Genomic DNA, 22,513 nt, shown 5'->3' with positions numbered 1-22,513 from the left:
ACCAAATCCACTTGGCTCTTCATAGACAAATTCTGGTCAAGCGTGACTCCCCAAATTCTGACCAAGGAACAAACAGGATTTGTATATTCTAGATCTAATAGATGCTGGCATTGTAAAATAGAAGTAGGGACATTAGATCATTTAATTTTTTTTTGTCCTTGCATAAAAGCCTTTTGGAATTTAATTTGGCCCCAAATTAACATATTACTAGAAAATCATATTGGTCTCTCATATGATACCATATTATTTGGTACTGCAATGAGAACACAAAGTCCAATATCAGCAAACAATAACAAATTGCTTTTAATATTGACAGGAGTTGCCATGCAGCAAATCACACAAAATTGGAAGGATTATACCAAGCTAAATTATATATTCTGGTGGAACTCGGTGTGTCACATTTACAAAATGGAGAAAATATTGGCATTACAACAAGGAAATATAAAAAATTTTAAGAAAATATGGGATCCATTGACAAAATATTCTAAAGATCAGATATCTTAACACATTGATAATAATAATATAGGGTTAGGGAGGGAAATATAGAAATTAATATGAGAAAAAATGAAAAAACAAATAAAAGGGGAAAGGGATTCAATATATATGATATGATATTGTACATACAACTATAATTATTATAAATTAAATATTATGCTATTCATTTATTGTAAGAATGAAAATTTTATAAATAAAAATTAAAAAAAAAAAAAAAAAAAAGAACTTCACGGTATTGCGGTATATAAGCTGTTATTATTATTATTAATAGTAAGAGAGTCCTCTAATACATTCTCACGAGGTGAGACAAAGAAAAACTTGGTCTTCTCGGAATTTAATTTCAGTCCAAACTCCGACATCCAATCCTCAGTCAGTTCTATTAGAATATTAGAATGCTGAGACGGACAAGGAATTGCAACCGTAATATCATCGGCATAGCTGAAGAGCTTTACTCCCAGTTTGCCGAGTCTGCTACCCAAAGAGGAAAGATAAACATTAAATAGAAGGGGAGAGAGTGGTAAAGCCTGAAGAACACCAAATAGGTTTCTCCACTCTTCAGAACAGGCATTATCCATTCAGACTCGGTAGGTACGTGACTTCAAAAATCCCTGGAACCAATTAAAGCACCCTATCTTGAATTCCAAACGCATCAATGCATTCTATAAGTTGGGAATGATCAACCAACTCAAATCAAACTGCAAAATAAGGGCACAGCTGCCTTTACTGAATAGATTATGAAATGTTAAACAAGGCGGTCTTATTATTTATTCCACTTTGTACATGTTAGGACAAACTGGGTTGGTGGGGTTTCTTTTTGGCATTTCCTGCATTTTCCTGCTGTTTGGACTTGTTTTGACTGTTGCCTAAATTCACGTTTCACTCCATTCAGGTAGAGTTGGTGGTAATCTGATCCACTTGATGACACGATAACTCTAGCAGGGGACTAACCAATGGTATTCAGAACTATTCACTCCTGTTACAGCTGAAACAGAGAAAGAAATCTCTTACATTATCCCAAACTATTACAGTTTTCACATTGGATTATTTTCCTTTGCCACATATAGATTTTCTCAGAAATGTTGTTCATTTCCCTCTTATGTTCTTTTAACGCTTAAGAACTCTCTGGTAATTTAGTGTTCAAACACAAAGACACACACATAGAGGCATATTTTCAAAGCACTTAGATTTACTTAGCCATCTAACAAACTTGTATGAATTTAAGCGAATGTTAAAAAAAGCATCTTTTCTGTAATATGAAATATGGTGCTCAGAAATGTTGGGTTTTACCATGACAGTAGATTCTGTTTTGTGAGAGTATCTGTTTGCATTATTACTGTTTTATGATGTATTTTTTGTAATCCGTCTTGGACAAAGGCAGACTAGAATTAAATAGAAACATAGAAGATGATGGCAGATAAGGGCCATAGCCCATCAGGTCTGCCCACTCTACTGACCCACCCCCAAGTCTACTATCCTAGGGATCCCACTCCTGGTGACAGGTTCCCTTGGCTTAACCCTCTAAGGGATTCCACATGGGCATCCCATTTGCTCTTAAATTCTTGCACGCTGTTTGCCTCGATCACCTGCACTGGGAGCTTGTTCCAAGGATCAACCACTCAGTGAAGAAATATTTCCTGGTGTTGCCATGAAATTTCCCACCCCTGAGTTTGAGTGGATGCCCTCTTGTGGCTGAGGGTCCTTTGAGAAAGAGAATCTCTTCTTCCATCTCGATACGGCTGGTAATATACTTAAACGTCTCAATCATGTCTCCTCTCTCCCTACGTTCCTCGAGTGAGTACAGCCGCAAATTTTTCAGCCTTTCCTCGTACGATAGATCCTTGAGCCCCGAGACCATCCTGGTGGCCATCCATTGCACCGACTCTACTCTCAGCACATCTTTTCGGTAGTGTGGCCTCCAGAATTGCACAATCTCACCATGGTTCTGCATTATGACTTCAGGCTTCCGGCTGACGAAACTCCTGCGAATGCAACCTAACAACTGTCTTGCCTTAGATGAAGCCTTCTCCACATGATCAGCAGTTTTCATGTCTTCGCTGATGATCACTCCCAAGTCTCGTTCTGTTGAAGTTCTAGCTAAGGTCTCACCATTCAAGGTGTAAGTTCTGCACAGATTTCTGCTGCTGAGGTGCATGATCTTGCATTTCTTAGTGTTGAAGCCCAGCTGCCAGGTCAAGGACCAAAGCTCCAACAAATGTAGGTCCTGTGTCATACTATCGGGTGAATTGCCGTCTCACTATATTGCATAGTTTGGCGTCATCAGCGAATAACGTTATCTTACCTTGAAGCCCCTGAGTTAGGTCCCCTATGAATATGTTGAATAGTAACTTATGGGACTTTGTAAGTCTAAGTGATTTGAAAATGAGCCCCATTCACTCATGCACAGGGATACACACATGCTCACTCTCATACACGTGCACTTACACATACACACGTACATTCACACATGCACACTTACACATGCACACTCATACACTCACATGCACTTACACATACACACTCATACAGTGCACTTACACATACACACTCATACACATGCGCACTTACACATATACACGAATGCACACTCATGCTCACACACAGATAACATACACTCACATACAACACCCACACAGGGTGTATGCAAACACAGATATATAGATGTGCACTCATGCACACACACACACACAACCATGCACATAAGAATGCATATACACATGCACAGTTCTGCCCGTGTACCTCATTTCTTCTGTGCTACTGACTTCTACTGGATATTATTTCTAAAATGAGTTTTTACTCCTTAGCAAACTGTGAAGAACAGGTCTTTACAGGACCAACGGGAGAGATTACAAGCCCCAATTACCCACAACCTTATGCCAAACTCTCCTCATGTAGCTACAGCATCCGTTTGGAGGAAGGTTTCAGCATCAACCTGCAGTTCCTGGAATCCTTCAGTGTTGAAGACCATCCAGAGGTTGTGTGTCCATATGATATCCTGAAGGTTGGTAAAGATCTCCTGGAAGCCGTGGCAAGTGTCAGTTGAATGGCAAGAATTGCAGGGTTGTTTTAACATTTGTATTCTCCTCTGGGAATAACTTCAGCCGGGACCACAGTTATCAGTGTTGTGTGTTATTAACAAATCCCTTCCAGTGCTCATGCTCACCTCCAGCTGGAGTTTCAGAATATTAATGAACCTTTTTTTCCACGAATACTATAGTAGTTAAGGAAAAGAGGATGGGATTTGATATTTATTTTAAAAATGTATATTACGCTCTATCAACATTTCTAGGCAGATTCCAATGAATATACATAATTTATAACAAACAAATACATTAAAGCAACAATTACTTAATAAGCTTCAAAACACTTAATAAAACAAAAACGTTTTTAACAAAATCTTGAAATAGTCAACATCACCAAGCCCTCGCAGTTGCTCAGGTAATTGGTTCCATAACTGTGGTTCACCCATATACAATATGGATTTCCTATATTCTTCGCAGTGAATTACACAAACAAAAGGAATCACCAGGACATTACTGTTTAGGGAACATAAGTTCCGTGTTGGTCGATAAATACCAAGGGAGTCTATCAAAACTGGAGATTTCCTGCCAATCAGTGTTTTAAAAACAAGTAGCAACAATTTATGTATTGCCTTGCTGTGGTTATAGGCAAAGGGCTTACATATTATATACATATTATATATTATATACAGGTACTTATGTTGTAGCTGGGGCAGTGGACAGTTAAATGACTTGTACAGAGGCATAAGGAACTGCAGTGGCACTCGAACCTGGTTTCCTATCCACCTCACTAACCACAGGGCTACTTCTCCACTCTGATTTTGGAGCTGTTGATTTCCTGCTGTACAACGGATGTTCAATTCTCATCATAGGGAGAAAAAAAATCTTTGAAAAATCAGAAGATGTCATGCCAGTTTCCACTCGTGGCACCAAGCAGCCTTGTCAGAGCTCAGTTCACTTTTGCCCATGTGACTTATAAGAGACATGCCCCTATGCTTTACCTATACTGGAGAATGTATGTAAATTTGAAGTGAGGGGACAACTTTTTTTTTTTCTCATTGTTCAGATTATAACGAGCAGAAAGAAATATGGCCCATTCTGTGGAGAGACCTTGCCTCCGAAAATTGAGACTGGCAGCAATAATGTGGATATAAGTTTCACCACAGATGCCTCTGGGGCCCACACTGGCTGGAAAATCCAATACACTACAACAGGTAGGAGGTTTGAGACCAGCATTTCCTCTAAGGTGTGTGAGAAGCTCCATCACTTTTTTCCACAGTTTAAAGCATAATCTGCAGGAACTGCCTGCAGTGTGAAATTTAAACTGTGCAACTACTGGAGCAGTTTTGGTGGGGAAAATGTGTTAGTGATCTCTCATGCATTTGAATTGTAAACATTGCTTGGGCAAAGGGGTAAAGGCCAGGGGCCAGCTTAATATATAGAATGAGACTGGGGAAGGAAGGACTTTGTAAAAGGTGGAGGCTAGAGAATGACACGGTGACAAAATTCATCACCGTTCCCGTCCCTGTGGATAACTGCGGGAAATAATCCCATGTCATTTTTTAGTGTCTATTTCAGCCTCAGTCCTTCTACACCAGCATTCTTCAAAGCAAAGCTTGCGGGTCAGTGGTTGTGGCCATTCATACTCTGATTCTTATGGGAGCCAAGGATAATGAAGCCATTGTGACATCACTGATGTGATTGGCTCTTAGGCACTGGTGGAATGAGGCATTAAGACATCACAATATCTGCTCTGGCTACCAGAGACTGTCATTCTGTAGTGTCTGTTTCAACCTCAGTCCTTCTACACCAGCATTCTTCAAAGCAAAGCTTGTGGGTCAGTGGTTGTGGCCATTCATGCTCTGATTCTTCCCTCTCTCCTTAAAGAATGACATGAAGATGGTTTCCAGTGGTTATCCGCGGGGACGGGAACGGTGATGAATTTTGTCACCGTGTCATTCTCTAGTGGAGGCATAAAGAGGGCCCTTTTGCTAAGCTGCATTAGGTGGCAATTTATAAGGATTACCATTTTTAAGGCTGCAAAAATCCAGACCCATGGCCCCACCTCCATTCCACCCCACCCCGCCCAGTTCCACCTTTATCTCTGCCCCATTTTGCCCTAGTTCAGCCTCCAGCCTCCTCTCTTTTGCCTCGACAAGCTCCAGCTGTGTCTGGAGGGTCTGGAGCATGTGCAGATGTATGTTATATCATCCGCTCATGCTCAGACGCCCTCTAGATGCAGCCGGAGCTCGTTGGGGTTTTCCAAAACCTGGACAAACTGCCAGGTTTTGGAAAGTCCATCCAGGATCCTGGACAGTCCTCTAAAAACAGGACATATCCAGGTTTTTATGGACATCTGGTAATCCTAGCAAGGCATGCCTACCACAGCTTAAAGTGGTGTACCATGGGATGTGCTTAGGCATTGTGCAGTGTTAATTTGGCACACATTAATCCGCATGCTATAAACGTAATTTTTGGGAGGAGTTAATCAGGAGGTGTGAGTGGACATTGCCTGCTCTTATCAGTTAGTGTAGCTTCATTAACATACACTAATTGGTTACCGTAGGATTAACATATGAACCCTTACTGTAAGTACTTACAATTCTGGAAACTGCACCTTAAAAAGGATGGTATAAACAGAATGGAGTTGGTCTAGAGCAGTGGTTCCCAAACCTGTCCTGGGGGACCCCCAGCCAGTCAGGTTTTCAAGATATCCCTAATGAATATGCATGAGAGAGATTTGCATACCTGTCACTTCCATTATATGCAAACCTCTCTCATGCATATTCATTAGGGATATCTTGAAAACCTGACACAGGATCACCCTCTCTTCAGAAGGGAACAAACGGATGGAGGACAGGACCCGCCAGGAGCCACCAGGACCCACCAGGAGCCAAGGGAGAGGAACCTTGCGGAGGAACCAACCAGGAGAAGGAAGGATTGGAGGACCCAATCATCGACACAGACCTGAGACCCAGGAGGAAGCTGAGGAGAGGAAAATCTGCTATCGTGGTGGGAGATTCAATCCTGAGGGAGGTGGACAGTCACATAGCAGGAGGCAGAGCGTATCGCCTAGTGACATGTCTCCCAGGGGCGAGGACAAAGGACATCTCTGACAGAATCGAGAGTATCATGGAGGGAGCTGAAACAGAGGACACAGCAGTGATAATCCACGTCGGAACAAATGACGTCAGCAGAAGGAATTTCAACATGACTACACTGACCGAGCAGTTTAAGATCCTGGGGAGGAAGCTGAAGCTGAGAACAGGGAAGATAGCCTTTTCAGAGATCCTGCCAGTACCAAGAGCAGATGCGAAGAGGCAGACCGAGCTGCAAGCAACTAATGGATGGCTGAGGCGATGGTGTGACGAGGAGGGTTTCCTCTTTGTACGGAACTGGTCAACCTTCCTGGGGAAAAACAAGCTCTACAGGAGAGACGGACTGCATTTGAGCACGGCTGGGACGAGGATGCTGGCACGTAACATCCAGACCTGCATAGACATGACTTTAAACTGATAACAAGGGGAAAGCCGATAGTCGATCTGACCTCGACACATCGGACCACAGTATCAAGCAAGGATACTGAAACAGGAAATGGCGATAGTGGACTAGAGACAAAATGGACACTTTATGGACATAAACCCAAAGATGCAGCACAGGGACCCGAGAGGCAACTAGAAATAAAGAGCAAGACAAGGAGGAAACAGCAGGACCCAGAGGGATATCAAAGAACAAAAAAGCGGGCAGAGGACGGGATAGACACACCACAGGAGGCAACACGTGAGGAGAACAACAGGAGCAACAAATCAAGAGTAGATCCAAAAGAAAAGGTAACAAACTGGGACTTAAATTGCCTATATACAAATGCTAGGAGCCTAAGGACTAAAATGGGGGAGCTAGAAGTTATAGCCGGAAATAAGGACATAGACCTAATAGGAATCACAGAGACATGGTAGACAGAGGACAACAAATAGGATGTGGCCCTTCCAGGGTATAAACTCTACAGAAAGGACAGAGCACACAAAAAGGGGGGAGGAATAGCACTGTATATAAAGGACTCCATTCCTTCATCCAGAACAGAAACAACAATAAGGGCAGACAGTCTGGAGTCACTATGGGTTAAGCTGACAGGAGGGGAAGGAGCTGACATCAAATTGGGATTGTACTATCGCCCACTAGGACAGTCAGAAGCAAACGACCTGGAACTGGAGGCTGAACTGAGGCAGGTGTGCAAAAGTGGAAGGGTGGTGGTTATGGGGGATTTCAACTATCCGGGAATAGACTGGGACATTGGGCACTCAAATTGCACGAGAGAAACTAAATTCCTAGAGGCAATAAGGGACTGTTTCATGGAGCAGCTGGTCACAGAACCAACGCGAGGGGATGCCACTCTAGACCTAATCCTCAACGGGCTAGAAGGACCCGCAAAGGAAGTGGTGGTAATAGCACCATTAGGGAACAGTGATCACAACATGATCCAGTACAAATTAAGCATGGGAACATCAAAGGTGAAAAGAACCACAACGACAGCACTCAACTTCAGAAAGGGAAACTACAAGGACATGAGGAAAATGGTAGGAAAAAAGCTCAGCAGCAACTCAGGGAAGGTGAAGACTGTAAAGGAAGCCTGGACACTGCTTAAAGGCACAGTGCTCGAGGCACAAGACCTGTGCGTCCCAAGGTTTAGGAAAGGGTACAAAAAAAAAAAATCGAACTAGAAACCCAGCATGGATAACATCTGCAGTTAAAAAGGCGATAAGCGATAAGAAATCATCCTTCAAGAAATGGAAAAAGGATCCAACAAAGGAAAACCAGGAAGAGCACAAAAGACACCAGAAAGAATGTCATCGAGAGGTCAGGAAGGCAAAGAGAGAATATGAGGAAAGACTGGCAGGAGAAGCAAGAAACTTCAAACCCTTCTTCAGGTATGTGAAAGGGAAACAACCAGCCAGAGAAGAAGTGGGACCACTGGACGACGGAGACAGGAAAGGAGCGATAAAGGAGGAAAAAGAGATAGCTGAAAGGTTAAACAAATTCTTCTCGTCGGTCTTCACCAGAGAGGACACATCCAATATCCCAGAACCCGAGGTGATTATAAACGGAGAACACGACGAAAGGCTGGTACAACTAGAGGTAAGCAAAGAGGATATCCTCAGACAGATAGACAGACTAAAGAGCAAAAAATCACCAGGCCCGGACGGCATCCACCCAAGGGTACTAAAAGAACTGAGAAATGAAATAGCAGAGACACTTCGCCAAATATGTAACCTCTCCCTAAAAACTGGGGAGATCCCAGAGGACTGGAAAATAGCAAATGTCACGCCCATCTTTAAGAAGGGGTCAAGGGGTGACCCAGGAAACTACAGGCCTGTGAGCTTGACCCTGGTTCCTGGAAAGATGATGGAAGCAATGGTAAAGGACACAATCTGCGAACACATAGAAAACAATGGACAACTGAAGGCGAGCCAGCATGGCTTCTGCAAGGGAAGGTCATGCCTCACGAACTTGCTGTACTTCTTTGAGGGAATAAACAGTCAGATGGATAAGGGTGAATCCATAGACATTTACCTTGACTTCCAAAAAGCCTTCGACAAGGTACCTCACGAACGGCTACTTAAAAAACTGTGGAACCACGGGGTGCAAGGGGATATCTACCGATGGATCAAACACTGGCTAGCGGGCAGGAAACAGAGGGTTGGAGTCAAGGGCCAATACTCAGATTGGCAATGGGTCACGAGCGGAGTTCCGCAGGGGTCGGTGCTGGGACCTCTACTATTCAATATATTTATTAACGATCTGGAGACGGGGACAAAATCTGAAGTTATCAAATTTCCTGATGACACCAAACTCTGCAGCAGGGTTAGAAACACGGAAGACTGTGAAGACCTACAAAGGGACCTAACGAGACTGGAAGACTGGGCAAAAAAGTGGCAAATGAGTTTTAACGTAGAGAAATGCAAGGTCATGCATGTAGGGAAAAAGAACCCGATGTTCAACTACAAAATGGGGGGGACACTGCTAGGGGTGAGTAACCTGGAAAGGGATCTGGGGGTGATGGTTGACTCATCACTGAAACCATCGGCGCAATGTGCGACAGCCTCAAAGAAAGCAAACAGAATGCTGGGCATCATCAAAAAGGGTATCACAACCTGGACGAAGGAAGTCATCATGCCGCTGTATCGCGCAATGGTGCGCCCGCACCTGGAGTACTGTGTTCAATACTGGTTGCCGTACCTCAAGAAGGACATGGCGGTACTCGAGGGAGTGCAGAGGAGGGCGACTAAGCTGATAAAAGGTATGGAAAATTTTCCGTACGCTGACAGGTTGAAAATGCTGGGGCTGTTCTCCCTAGAGAAGAGGAGACTTAGAGGGGACATGATAGAAACCTTCAAAATCCTTAAGGGTATAGAGAGAGTGAATAAGGACAGATTCTTCAAACTGAGGGGAGCCACAAGCACTAGGGGTCACTCGGAGAAATTGAAAGGGGTCAGGTTTAGAACAAATGCTAGAAAATTCTTTTTTACGCAGAGGGTGGTGGACACATGGAACGCGCTTCCGGAGGAAGTGATAGGCCAGAACTCTGTACAGAGGTTCAAGAAGGGTTTGGATAGGTTCCTGGAGGATAAAGGGATAGAGGGGTACAGATAGAACTTGAGGTCAGAAACCACTTCACAGGTCGCAGACCTGAGGGGCCGCCGCGGGAGCGGACCGCTGGGCGAGATGGACCTCGGTCTGACCCAGTGGAGGCAACTTCTTATGTTCTTATGTTCTTATGACTGGCTGGGGGTCCCCCAGGACAGGTTTGGGAACCACTGGTCTAGAGAAAGGCTACTAAAATGATCAGTGGTCCACAACATAGGGACAGACTTAAAAATTTCAATATGTATAGTTTGGAGAAAAGGTGGGATGGAGCAATATGATAGAGATATTTAATTTAAATCTTCTATAGTGCCCAAATGAATTTAAGCATAATCCTCTCCCCAATAAGGAGTATCATTAATAAATACAGTGTATGATGTACTTGGTACTCCAGCAGACAAGCCATATGGAAAATAGACCAGCTCAAATGAGGAACCATCATAGCATCTAGGATTTAAGGGTAAATTAGATGCACATCTCCCTTGAGAAGCATACAGTGATATGGGGTAGAGAATGACACGGTGACAAAATTTATCACCGTTCCCATCCCTGCGGATAACCGCGGGAAATAATCCCATGTCATTTTCTAGTGTCTATTTCAACCTCAGTCCTTCTACACCAGCATTCTTCAAAGCAAAGCTTGTGGGTCAGTGGTTGTAGCCATTCATACTCTGATTCTTCCCTCTCTCCTTAAAGAATGACATGAAGATGGTTTCCCGCGGTTATCCGCGGGGACGGCAACGGTGATGAATTTTGTCACCGTGTCATTCTCTAATATGGGGACTAAAACTATGCCAGGGTACACCTGGCGGGGCCTCCGCATGTGCGGATCACCGGACTTGATGGACCCAGGGTCTGATCCGGAGATGGCAATTCTTATGTTCTTATCACCAAGTTCCTCATAAACCTGCAGTTCAAAGAGTGTGTATCTCAAAGAATGATAATAAATACCACTTATCTTTGTTGCAGGGCAAGGTAATTGTGTTGAACTATTGCATTTTATGAAATTCAATAAAGACATTTAAACTGAAAAGTCAAAATAAATAAAAAAATATATAATCATATGATTCAAATTGAATCTTCTGACTTCAAACACTCGTCACGAGTGTTTGCCTGAAGTCAGAAGATTTAATTTGAATCATATGATTATATTTTTTCTTAATTTTGACTTTTTGATTATTGCTTTTTTCACTTGGCCACTGGGGATTATGGCAGCTGTCATAATGGAGACGTGCTAACCTTGAACTGGACCTTGGACTGATTTAAACTGGCAGAGGGGACCTTACCATGGAGTATACCTCGCCCTGTAACAAAGATAAGTGATAATTTATTATCATTCACTATACTATTTATTTATTCTTTGAGATACATAGGGTTATGAGGAACTTGGTGATGTTATGATGGTTCCTCGTTTGAGCTAGTCTATTTTCCATATGACTTGTTTGCTGGAGCAATGAGCACACCATACACTTTAGTTATTAATAATACTCCTTATTAGGGGGGTATGTTTAAATTCATTTTGGCACTAAAGACTATTTAGTATACATTATTTTATTTAAAAATTTCTTATCCACCTATACCTAGGCGGCTTACGTAAATGCAATCACAATATTAACACAAACAGACAAATCATATATAATATCATCTTCCATAAAACAAATACGTTCTCTTAATCATCTCCATACAATAAAACCGAAAACCTCATAAATTACCGATATTCATTCATTTAAACACCTCCACAAAGAGTGGTTTCCAATACTATTTCAAATTTTTGTGTATCTAAGAGTGCTCTTACTGGACCTGTTAATTTGTTCCAGAGTATCACTTCTGCTATTGGAAATTGCAGATGCCCTGGTGCTCTCTTAATGCACTTGTGAAAATTCAGTTAATGACAGTCGTATCGCCTCCTCTGACCGTAATGATCTTAATGGCTGGTAGAGTGTCATTAGTTGTGTTATTACTTTGCAATAGAGATATTTAAATACCTACATGGCATAAACACACACGAGATGAGCCTTTTTCAAGTGAAAGGAAGCTCAGGAATGAAGGGGCATAGGATGAAGGAGAAAAGGGATAGATTCAGAAGTAACCTCAGAAAATACTTTTTCACAGAAAGGGTAGTGAATGCATGGAACAGCCTCCCAGTGGAGGTGGTGGAGATGAAAAATGTATCTGAATTCAAGAAAGCTTGGGATAAGTACATTGGATCCCTAAGAGAGAGGAAAAGATAAGTAGATGGCATGAGTAGGAAGACTAGATAGACCATATGGCCTTTATCTACCTTTGTTTTAAATGTTTCTATACTTTTTTAATGGCTATGTACTAATGGCAACCTCCAGCTTCAGTAAATAAGGCCTTGGTAGTAAAAATTCAATCAAAGACTCTCTAAGGCAACATTTTGCTGCAGCTTAGTAAAAAGACCCCAGTGTTAGATGGCATGTGGCTGGTTCAGTATAGAAATTAAGGCTACTGATGTGCTCCAATTATTCCATAGGGGGCAATAACAGAAACTATCTATATTCCTGCAAACTCCATGAGCACAGATACAAGCAATCCTCACTGTCCCATATAAGATAATCTCCCAAGCCACTTCCACCCATAAACAGTAGTTTATGCACAGACATGACTTGTTATAAAATTGCCTGGACTCTATGAGAATCGTTTTATATGAGGGTGCCAAAAATGAGTTTAGCGTATGCCTATTTTATGAAGGCAATTTAGGCTCCAGCCACCCAATACTCAGGGCTATTTAACCAGCTCAAAACAGCTCCTGGCCAGTTAAATAGCATTTAGTCAGCTAATATTCAGCACAAGATGGCCACTGAATATTAATACTTAACGACTAGCTGGCTATGTTGGGTAACTTAACTAGTTAGCCATGAAATTTATAGCGCTAGCCAGGAAAGTTTTGTGGCCAAATTGGCTCATATAAATAGCTGGTCTATCTTTGGCCACTATCAACTTAGCTGGCCAGTTATGTGGCCACTGGTGATATTCAGTGCATTAGTGTGTAAACTGTATAATGAAGTCATTTAGGTTATAGAACCCTGTCATTTATACACTAAAGGCCATATTATATATATATAGCACCCAAAAAAATCACAGCACTTGGCACAATTCTAAAGAAAGATACATACACCTTATAATATTATGCTAAGTGCAAGTATAAACATAGAAACATAGAAGCATAGAAATAGACGGCAGATAAGGGGCATGGCCCATCTAGTCTGCTCATCTAATGATCCTCCCCTACCTTTTTCTGTGAATAGATCCCACGTGTCTATCCCATTTGGCCTTAAAATCAGGCACGCTACTGGCCTCAATAACCTGAAGTGGAAGACTATTCCAGCGATCAACCACCCTTTCAGTGAAAAAGAATTTCCTGGTGTCCCTATGAAGTTTCCCGCCCCTGATTTTCCACGGATGCCCCCTTGTTGCCGCGGGACCCTTGAAAAAGCAGATATCTTCTTCCACCTCAATGCGGCCCGTGAGATACTTGAATGTCTCGATCATGTCACCCCTCTCTCTGCATTCTTCGAGTGAGTATAGCTGTAATTTATCCAGCCGTTCCTTGTTCGGGAGATCCTTGAGTCCCGAGACCATCTGGGTGGCCATTCTCTGGACCGACTCCAGTCTCAGCACATCCTTACAGTAATGCGGTCTCCAGAATTGCACACAGTATTCCAGGTGGGGCCTAACCATGGATCTATACAATGGCATAATGACTTCAGGCTTACGGCTGAGAAAGCTCCTGCGTATGCAACCTATGATTTGCCTTGCCTTGGATGAAGCTTGCTCCACTTGATTGGCAGTCTTCATGTTCTCACTGATGATCACCCCTAAGTCTCGTTCTGCTACAGTTCTTGTTAGGATCTCACCATTAAGGGTGTAAGTCTTGCATAGATTTTGGCTGCCCAGGTGCACGACTTTGCATTTTTTTGGCATTGAAACTGAGTTACCAGAACCTAGACCAGCGCTCCAGTAGGAGTAGGTCATGCATCATGTTGTCGGGCATAGAATTTATGTCTGTTGTGCTTTTGCCCACTACATTGTTTAGTTTGGCGTCATTGGCGAATAATGTTATTTTACCTCGCAGCCCTTCTGCCAAGTCTCTTATAAAGATGTTGAATAGGATCGGGCCCAGGACTGAGCCCTGCGGCACTCCACTGATCACCTCCGTCATTTCGGAGGGGGTACCGTTCACCACTACCCTCTGAAACCTACCTCCAAGCCAGTTCCCAACCCATTTCGTCAATGTCTCGCCCAATCCTATGGAACTCATCTTGCTCAGCAACCTGCGGTGTGGTACGCTATCGAATGCTTTACTGAAGTCCAGGTATACGATGTCCAGGGACTCCCCGGCATCCAGCTTCCTCATCACCCAGTCAAAGAAGCTGATCAGGTTGGATTGGCAGGATCTCCCCTTTGTAAATCCATGTTGACGGGGATCCCATAGATTCTCTTCGTTCAGGACCATATATAGCATAACTTTTAGGTGAACCTATTTAGACCAAGAGAAGCGTCTAACTTGTATGCGCGTCGGCTATATTCTATAACAGTGCGCATAATTTTTAGGAATGCCCATGATCCGCCTATGCTCCTCCCCTGGCCATGGCCCTTTTTCAGATTCACGCACTAAAACTAGAGCACAGAACTTTTAGTTTTAGTTGGTTTTAAAAAAAAAAATAAGAACCTGGCCATCACCAGAAATTACAATCGTACATTAAAAATCAAAACATAAGCACATAGAAGATCTGCTCATCTGATACAGTGAATGAGATATCCTGCAGCCAAATAGGTTTCAGGCATTTACGGAAACTCTCAAAAAAAAAAAAGGATAGTTCTTAATTGCATTGGAAGAGAGTTCCACCATTTTGATGCCAAATATGGAAAAGATATATTTATTCATTTTCTATCCCATTCTCCCTAATGAGCTCAGAACGGGTTATAGGTTTGCATAGTCGAGTGGGTTACAATTTGCCATATTCACAATACCAAGTGTTAATCTTAATTTTACATATACAGAGGTTCTAGTTATTTAATACCTTTATGTTTCGGAAATCTTAATCTTAGATGATTGCTAATCAAGCTATAGTTCTTAACAGATGCTAGTTCTACTAAGTTAGTCATATGGTCTGGGATTTCTCTATGGAAAATCAATAAAACCAATTTAAAAATGTTCTGGACTATAGTTTGTTCTGCATAAATGGAAACTTATAGTAATCTTAGAGTCTGGGCATCCAGAGGCCATTATAGGATTTGTGCTCAGTGAGCTGTGTTTTGACAATTTACCTCTCCTCACGTTTTGAACGATATAAACCGAACAAGATTACTTGAAGAAATCATTTGTTTGCTTATCCAACTTTAAAATCTTGTCGGTACAAAAGATTTCTTGATATATCATTTGCATTTCAGGCAGGCAAAATGAATTCTGGGATGTATATCATTATTTCTCTGGCTTATTCTTATTCGTCTTTTAGGAAGTTGTTAAAAACTGATTTATATATGAACATAAGCAATGCCTCCATTGGGTCAAACCTGAGGTCCATCGTGCCCAGCAGTCCGCTCACACAGCGGCCCAACAGGTCCAGGACCTGTGCAGTAATCCTCTATCTATACCCCTCTATTCCCATTTTCAGCAGGAAATTGTCCAATCCTTTCTTGAACCCCAGTACCGTACTCTGCCCTATTACGCCCTCTGGAAGCGCATTCCAGGTGTCCACCACACATTGGGTAAAGAAGAACTTCCTAGCATTCGTTTTAAATCTGTCCCCTTTCAACTTTTCCAAATGCCCTCTTGTTCTTTTATTTTTTGAAAGTTTGAAGAATCTGTTCTTCTCTACTCTCTCTATGCCCTTTATGATCTTGTAAGTCTCTATCATATCCCCTCTTCTCCAGGGAAAAGAGTCCCAGTTTCTCCAATCTCTCAGCATATGAAAGGTTTTCCATACCTTTTATCAGACGTGTCGCTCTCCTCTGAACTCTCACCTTAATGTATCTTATAATTTTGACTTTTCCTGAATGTACTTTCATGTTAATTGTATTTTTTCACTGATTGTACAGTCCTTTTTGATGTGAACCGCCTAGAACTCTGTGGTGTGGCGGTATACAAGAATAAAGTTATTATTATTACTACTGTAACTTTGGAGTCCTTTATGGATTTGCCCCCCCTTTGGCTAGATTCAGTAAATGGTTCTGAAAAATAGGACACCCAAATATATATTCAGGAATGATTGATTGTCCCAGATGCACTAAACTGCAAACAGATATAATTATATGTACACATAGGTGATTATAACACACACACCTTCTACCACTTCTCAGTGCTCAGAGAACTGTTTTTATTTTAAGAGACCGCTGGGTAAGCAAACTTTTTTAGCCCACTACTGATACGGCTCAATTCTCAATCATTGCACTGGTTCCTATAATATCTACGACTGTGATACTCTTATTTTTTTTGCAGTGAAAATTAAGTTAGAACATTGGGTATATTGTTTGTATTGTTTTTATGTTTTGCAGACATGGTGGGGCAGAATTTAGTTCGTGTTGATGCGGGTTCTCTGAGGCAGCATAGTGAAACACGTCAGAACCCGTTAAACCCATGCATAAAAAGCTAAGTCTGTTTTGAAGTTGTGTATTTAAAAAGACAATAAGCAAAAAAGTATTTAAAAACCAAAAAAGTAAAAGAGTATCAGTCATAGATATTATAAGAACCAGTGCAATGATTGAGAATTGAGCCGTATCAGTAGTGGGCTAAAAAATTTTGCTTACCCAGTGGTCTCATAAGCTAAAAACGGTTCTCTGAGCACTAAGAAGTGGTAGAAGGTGTGTGTGTTATAATCACCTATGTGCACATATAATTATATCTGAAAAATAGGAACCAGGAAAATCAGCCTGCAGTGCTATTCTCTAAAGCAGGGGTCCCCAAAGTCCCTCCTTGAGGGTCGAATCCAGTCGGATTTTCAGGATTTCCCCAATGAATATGCATGAGATCTATGTGCATGCACTGCTTTCAATGCATATTCATTGGGGAAATCCTGAAAACCCGACTGGATTCGGCCCTCAAGGAGGGACTTTGGGGACCTCTGCTCTAAAGGATGCTTCAGCTAAAGCCTGGTGTAAATCCTTGCGCACGGAATCCTATAACAACTGTACACATCTTTTGAGAATGCCCCTGACCTGCTCAGGCCCCTTTCATGGCCACACCCCCTTTTGTGTTCTGTATTATGGTATTTTGGTGTCCAGTATACAGCCAATTATATGTACAACTCCTAATTGGTGCCAATTGATGCCACTAAATGATTTAGTATTAATTGGCTCATTAATCAATTAGGTTGCATGCACATATCTGGATCACACCCAGATTTCAATGTGGATATATAGGTGCTCTTTATTGAGCCTGAGGGATTATGTCTGCTTCTCTCTCTAATAGGCAGTGTCATGCTGGGGAATTTGAATGTGGCTATTTCCCTAACACTGCAGGCAATTGAGAGTTTAGACTGAAGTTACACATTTGGTAACAGTTTTTTTCCCTCTGTCTCTTATCCAGCAGTTCCGTGTCCTAATCCCATAGTGCCACCTCAAGGCCATATTTCACCTTTCCAACCTCGATATGTTGTAAATGAGCAATTTTCCCTATCTTGCAACACAGGATATGTGCTGATGCAGGTAGGTTACCCTGTCGTGTATGAAGCCATAGAGCAGAGCAAAGTTAGGGGGAAAAATAAATCAGCAAACAGTATAAACTAGAGATGAAAATACTTCACCGTCTAGTACATGCAGAGCAAAATGAATGTGTCTTGAGTTACCACATGCAAAAAATAACAGCTAAAACTTGGTTTCTTGGTTTCAACATGGCACGTTTTGTTACTCTGCATCAGGAAACCAGCCAGCAATATAATCAACTGTTCTTTACTAAAGGAACAGCAATGGACAGTATAGTTTTATTTTATTTTTCTTTCCAGTTTATGATTTATCTTTAATCTTATCTATTGTTTTGCCTTTTGTCTTTGTTTTGTTCTATTTCTATCATTTAAATTTCTCCAGAATTCTACTGTTCAACGGCTCCCCCTTCTGCTTCTATTCCTTTCTCTCCTCTCTTCTACCTTCCAAAGTATTTAGATCAATGCTGTCTTGTTAAAATGTTTATTTTATTTTTATTTTTCCTCTAACTCTACTTTTCACTTCTCTATTACCCTCCAGGTACTTTAGTTAGATTGTGAGCCTTCGGGACAGTAAGGGAATTTTTCAAGTACCTTTCTTATTTCTAATCTTAATGTATATTTTCTGTAAACCTCTTAGAACCTAACGGATGTAGCGGTATATAAGAAATAAATTACATTACATTACATATATTTCTCTCACCAAAGGGCATTCCTCAAAGACACTCTCAGGAATGCCCTTTTTTTGAGAGAAATATACCGTCCATTGCTGTTCCTTTAATAAAGAACAGTTGATTATATTGCTGGCTGGTTTCCTGACGCAGAGTAACGAAATGTGCCACGTCGAAACCAAGTTTTAGCCAAGTTATTTTTTTGCACATATTTAACCAATTAGAGATATTCACCATTATATTCTTTGAAAAACATTTAATAATCGGCTTAAAAGTATGAAGGATTAAGCAATGATTGGGTGGTGAGGTGGTTAGAGGGTTTTCTCTCCTGTTTTGCCCCTCCGTGTCTCTGAGCTATCCTATCATATGTAAAGCTGGTATTAATATGCTTTCTATTTTTTGGGGGGTAGTGTTTTTGGATATATATATATTGAAGATTTTCACACCCTATTATATATCTTGTGATATTATTTTCTTACCCTGAGATAGTCTTTGACCTAGATTACAATAGATATAGCATTTTTTTTTTTTTTTAAATCAATAATCTTTTTTTCTCCTGCAGAATGAAAAGGTTTTACCATCATTCACAGCAGTGTGCCAGAAGGACGGTTCCTGGAACAGGCTAATGCCGGAGTGTGTCGGTGAGTTTGCACCCACACCCTGAGTCTTTCCCGACACAGAATATCTGGCTTGATTAAAATCCTCAATTCTCTCTCTTAACTAGACAGCCCCAATCTTTCCAAGCGATGGCACATAGGACATCACAAATTGCCTAGAGGTCTGGCCCCTTTTCACCTTTGGAGTTTGCTGATAATGGAGAAGGGGTGAGGGTGGGGGCATGGATCATGTCTTGCCATTTTAATTTGACATGTTGAGCAAAGGAGGGAAATAGGGCCAGATTGCTAGGTGGCAGATTGTAAAAATATCACTTACGTATTTCTAGAGTTCTTAGAACTTGACAACCCTGCCATATCCCTTGCAATCTTGCCTTCACCTTCCCCTACATCTGGTCCCGAGATGCAAGAATGTGTGGATGCACTCCCTTCTCCCTCCCCTTTCTTTCCCCATCACTTTTGCTGTCATCCTCCCCTCCCCTCCCTTTATTCACACTCTCTCCCCTTCCTCTCTCCCTCCCACACTTTCCCTTCACTTACCTCTTCTCCCTTTCCTTTCCCATCAGTCTTACTCTTTTTTTTTTTTTTTAATTCTTTAATTATAATTATAACAATATAATGGCAAGTACAAGTCCTTGTCGACTTACGACCGCAATTGGTTCCGACTGGACAGGTCACAAGTTGATCTGGACGTATGTCGGCCTATGTTAATACAGTATGTGTATCCTTCACAGAAATAAGGTGATACCCTCTTTTTATCAAACTAACTTAGTATTGTGCAGGATTGGTGGAGTTAAACAAATAATTTATAAAACTAACTCTATTGACTATTTTTTACCTGTCTCTGCTTACCTGGTGGTCCAGCAGTGTATCCTGCACTCAGCCCCTCCTGCCGATGTCAGCAGTCAGAAGCCAGCAGTGCACCCGGGCTGGCACGCGCAGAAGCATGCTTTTGGAACTCCTGCCCGGCCCTAGCAGCTTTCTAAATGGCTGCCGCGAGAACCACAAGTCCCATGAGAACTGGCGGCAGTGTTTAAGTGAGCGGCGTGGGGCGGGAGTCCCAAAAGCTCACTCCTGCGCATGCCAGCTTGGGTGCACTGCTGGCTTCTGACTGCCGACATCAGCAGGAGGGGCTCAGTGCAGGATACACCGCTGAACCACTAGAGAAAAGGTACAAGGGGTAAAAAATAGTTAGTATGGGCTGGGATGGGAGATGGGGGAAATGCGTCATAAAGTTGAACTTTCGTAAGTTGCATAAGTCGACGAGGACCTGTATCCACTTGTACAAGAAAACCTAGAGTGAATTTACAATAAGGAAATTACAGATGAAATAAAATATTAACTCTTCCTTAGAGTTCCTATGAGGGGGGGGGGGGATGGTTGCAGAAAGATTAGGAGATCAAAAAGAAGAAATTAGGTTAACAATAAAGGCATTCCTACTGCTGGTTATTGAGATGTTTCCTTAAGGTTTTTGTTATCTCATTTTACACTATTTTAACACTTTTTTTCCCCCCCTGTTAAGGCTCTTTCTTTACTTATTTAGTAATTTATTTTGCCATCAGTTATTGATTGTGGTGAGCCTGATGAGATATCCAACGGCACATTTAGTTACTTGGGACCCAAAATGACAACATACAATGCCACAATTCAGTTTCAGTGCAATGGACCATACTACATCATGAAGGCCAACAACGATGGTAAGAATAACGAAAAAATCGGAGCTTAAAACGCAATCGGAAGACTTTAACTAGCCACATCTATTTTACCAACTAAAACACACTGTCCCTTTTATTTGGTTTAAACAAAGAACGCAACAGCAGATTGTGCGACCTGAGGAAGGAGGCTGTGGCTTCCAAAAGCTAGTCAAAAAACATACTATGTTAGTCGAATAAAAAAAAAAAAAGGTATGCCTTATTTTCCATTTTTATTTTTTAATTTTTCTTTTTCAACTTTTAGGGGAGAAATGATCAATGGGGGGGGGGGGGGGGTTTACTGTCAAAGCTTTTTTTATTGTACTGTTAACCCGTTATTATTAATTACTGTAGGTCGCATTGCATAAAATGGGACCTGTGCTAACTTAGCTAACATGGCCAATGCTAAAACTTAGGCCCTCTTTTGCTAAGGTGTGCTAACTGATTAGCGCACACAAAAACGATTTAGCACACACTCAACGCTAACGCATGCATGTCAGTCTATGGACGCGTTGGCAATTAGCGCGCATTAAACAATTAGCGCACCTTAGTAAAAGAGGGGGTTAGATTTGACTGTTTGTAGTCTGAACTTTAGCTTTCTTTTGAGTACACACTGTATTACTTAGGGCTCCCTTTATCAAGGTGCGGCAGGCGGTTAACGCGCAAAATACCATGGTTCAACCGCCTGCTGCGCTAGTCGCCAACACCTCCATTGAGAAGGTGTTAGTTTTTGGGCTTGCCGCGGGGGTTAGCGCGTGATGAAATGTCCGACGCGCTAACCCCCGTAGCGCACCGTGATAAAAGGAGCCCTTAGGGAACACACGTATAAGGGGAGGGAGTTGGGATTTAGTTCAGGCCTTGTTTTCTTACAAAACTTCCTTGAATCTAGACAAGCAGCACCTAAGTGGGACTCGGAAGCAAGAAAGGAGAATGACAGAGGCCACATACCTCTCTCATAGCAATGTAAAGTCCATATGGCCTATCTAGTCTGCCCATCTACCATCACTTCCTCTCCCTTAGAGATCCTACATGCTTTCTCAAAGACAGACACGGTCTTTATCTCCCCCATCTTCACCAGGAGGCCATTACACTTACCCAACACCCTTTCCATTAAGAAGTATTTCCTTAGATACGCCCGTTTATCCCCCCTTTCAAGTTAATTAGTTTTTTTTATATACCGCCTATCAAGGTTATCTAAGTGGTTTTATAATCAGGTACTCAAGCATTTTCCCTATCTGTCCCGGTGGGCTCACAATCTATCTAATGTACCTGGGGCTATGGAGGACTGAGTGACTTGCCCAGGTTCACCTTATTGTTATGCCCCCCTCCTCATTCCAGAGATCCTTTCAGTTGGAGAAGACTCGCTTCCTGTGCACTCATGCCATAGATGTTTTTAAATATCTCTACTGTATCTTCCCTCTCCTGCCTTTCTTCCAAAGTATGCCTGTTAACACCAGGTGCCTTTATCTTATAGCATTCAACTCAACAGGGGTATGGCCATGGAAAGAGCACAGACAGGTCAGGGGTGTTCTGAAAATGTAGGTGCAGTGTTACAGAATAGCACCATATACACACCCAAATGCCACAAGTTGGGCAGCAGAATTTATACCAGGTTTCAGCTGGTGTAAATTTTTTCTATAAAAAGGCACTTATCTCGGAGCATTCTTTGCAGAATACTTAGCACAGATTTTTTCCAATGCCAAATGTTGAGTGCCATTTATTGGA

At 41.9% G+C, this 22,513-nt stretch overlaps 1 protein-coding gene across 1 annotated transcript in view; it reads left to right on the top strand.

Annotated features, from left to right (window-relative positions):
* MASP2 (mannan binding lectin serine peptidase 2) overlaps positions 1-22,513 on the top strand; it is a 46,879-nt gene that overhangs the window by 14,235 nt on the left and 10,131 nt on the right. Inside the window, exons 5-9 of the mRNA XM_033922200.1 lie at positions 3,297-3,493; positions 4,579-4,726; positions 17,701-17,819; positions 19,046-19,124; positions 20,660-20,794. Coding sequence (XP_033778091.1) covers positions 3,297-3,493; positions 4,579-4,726; positions 17,701-17,819; positions 19,046-19,124; positions 20,660-20,794 — 678 coding nt within the window. The remainder of the gene's footprint in view (positions 1-3,296; positions 3,494-4,578; positions 4,727-17,700; positions 17,820-19,045; positions 19,125-20,659; positions 20,795-22,513) is intronic.

Source organism: Geotrypetes seraphini, chromosome 15 (assembly GCF_902459505.1).
Source record: "Geotrypetes seraphini chromosome 15, aGeoSer1.1, whole genome shotgun sequence".
NCBI classification, from domain to species: Eukaryota; Metazoa; Chordata; class Amphibia; order Gymnophiona; family Dermophiidae; genus Geotrypetes; species Geotrypetes seraphini.
This window is presented reverse-complemented; position numbering and strand designations above follow the sequence as displayed.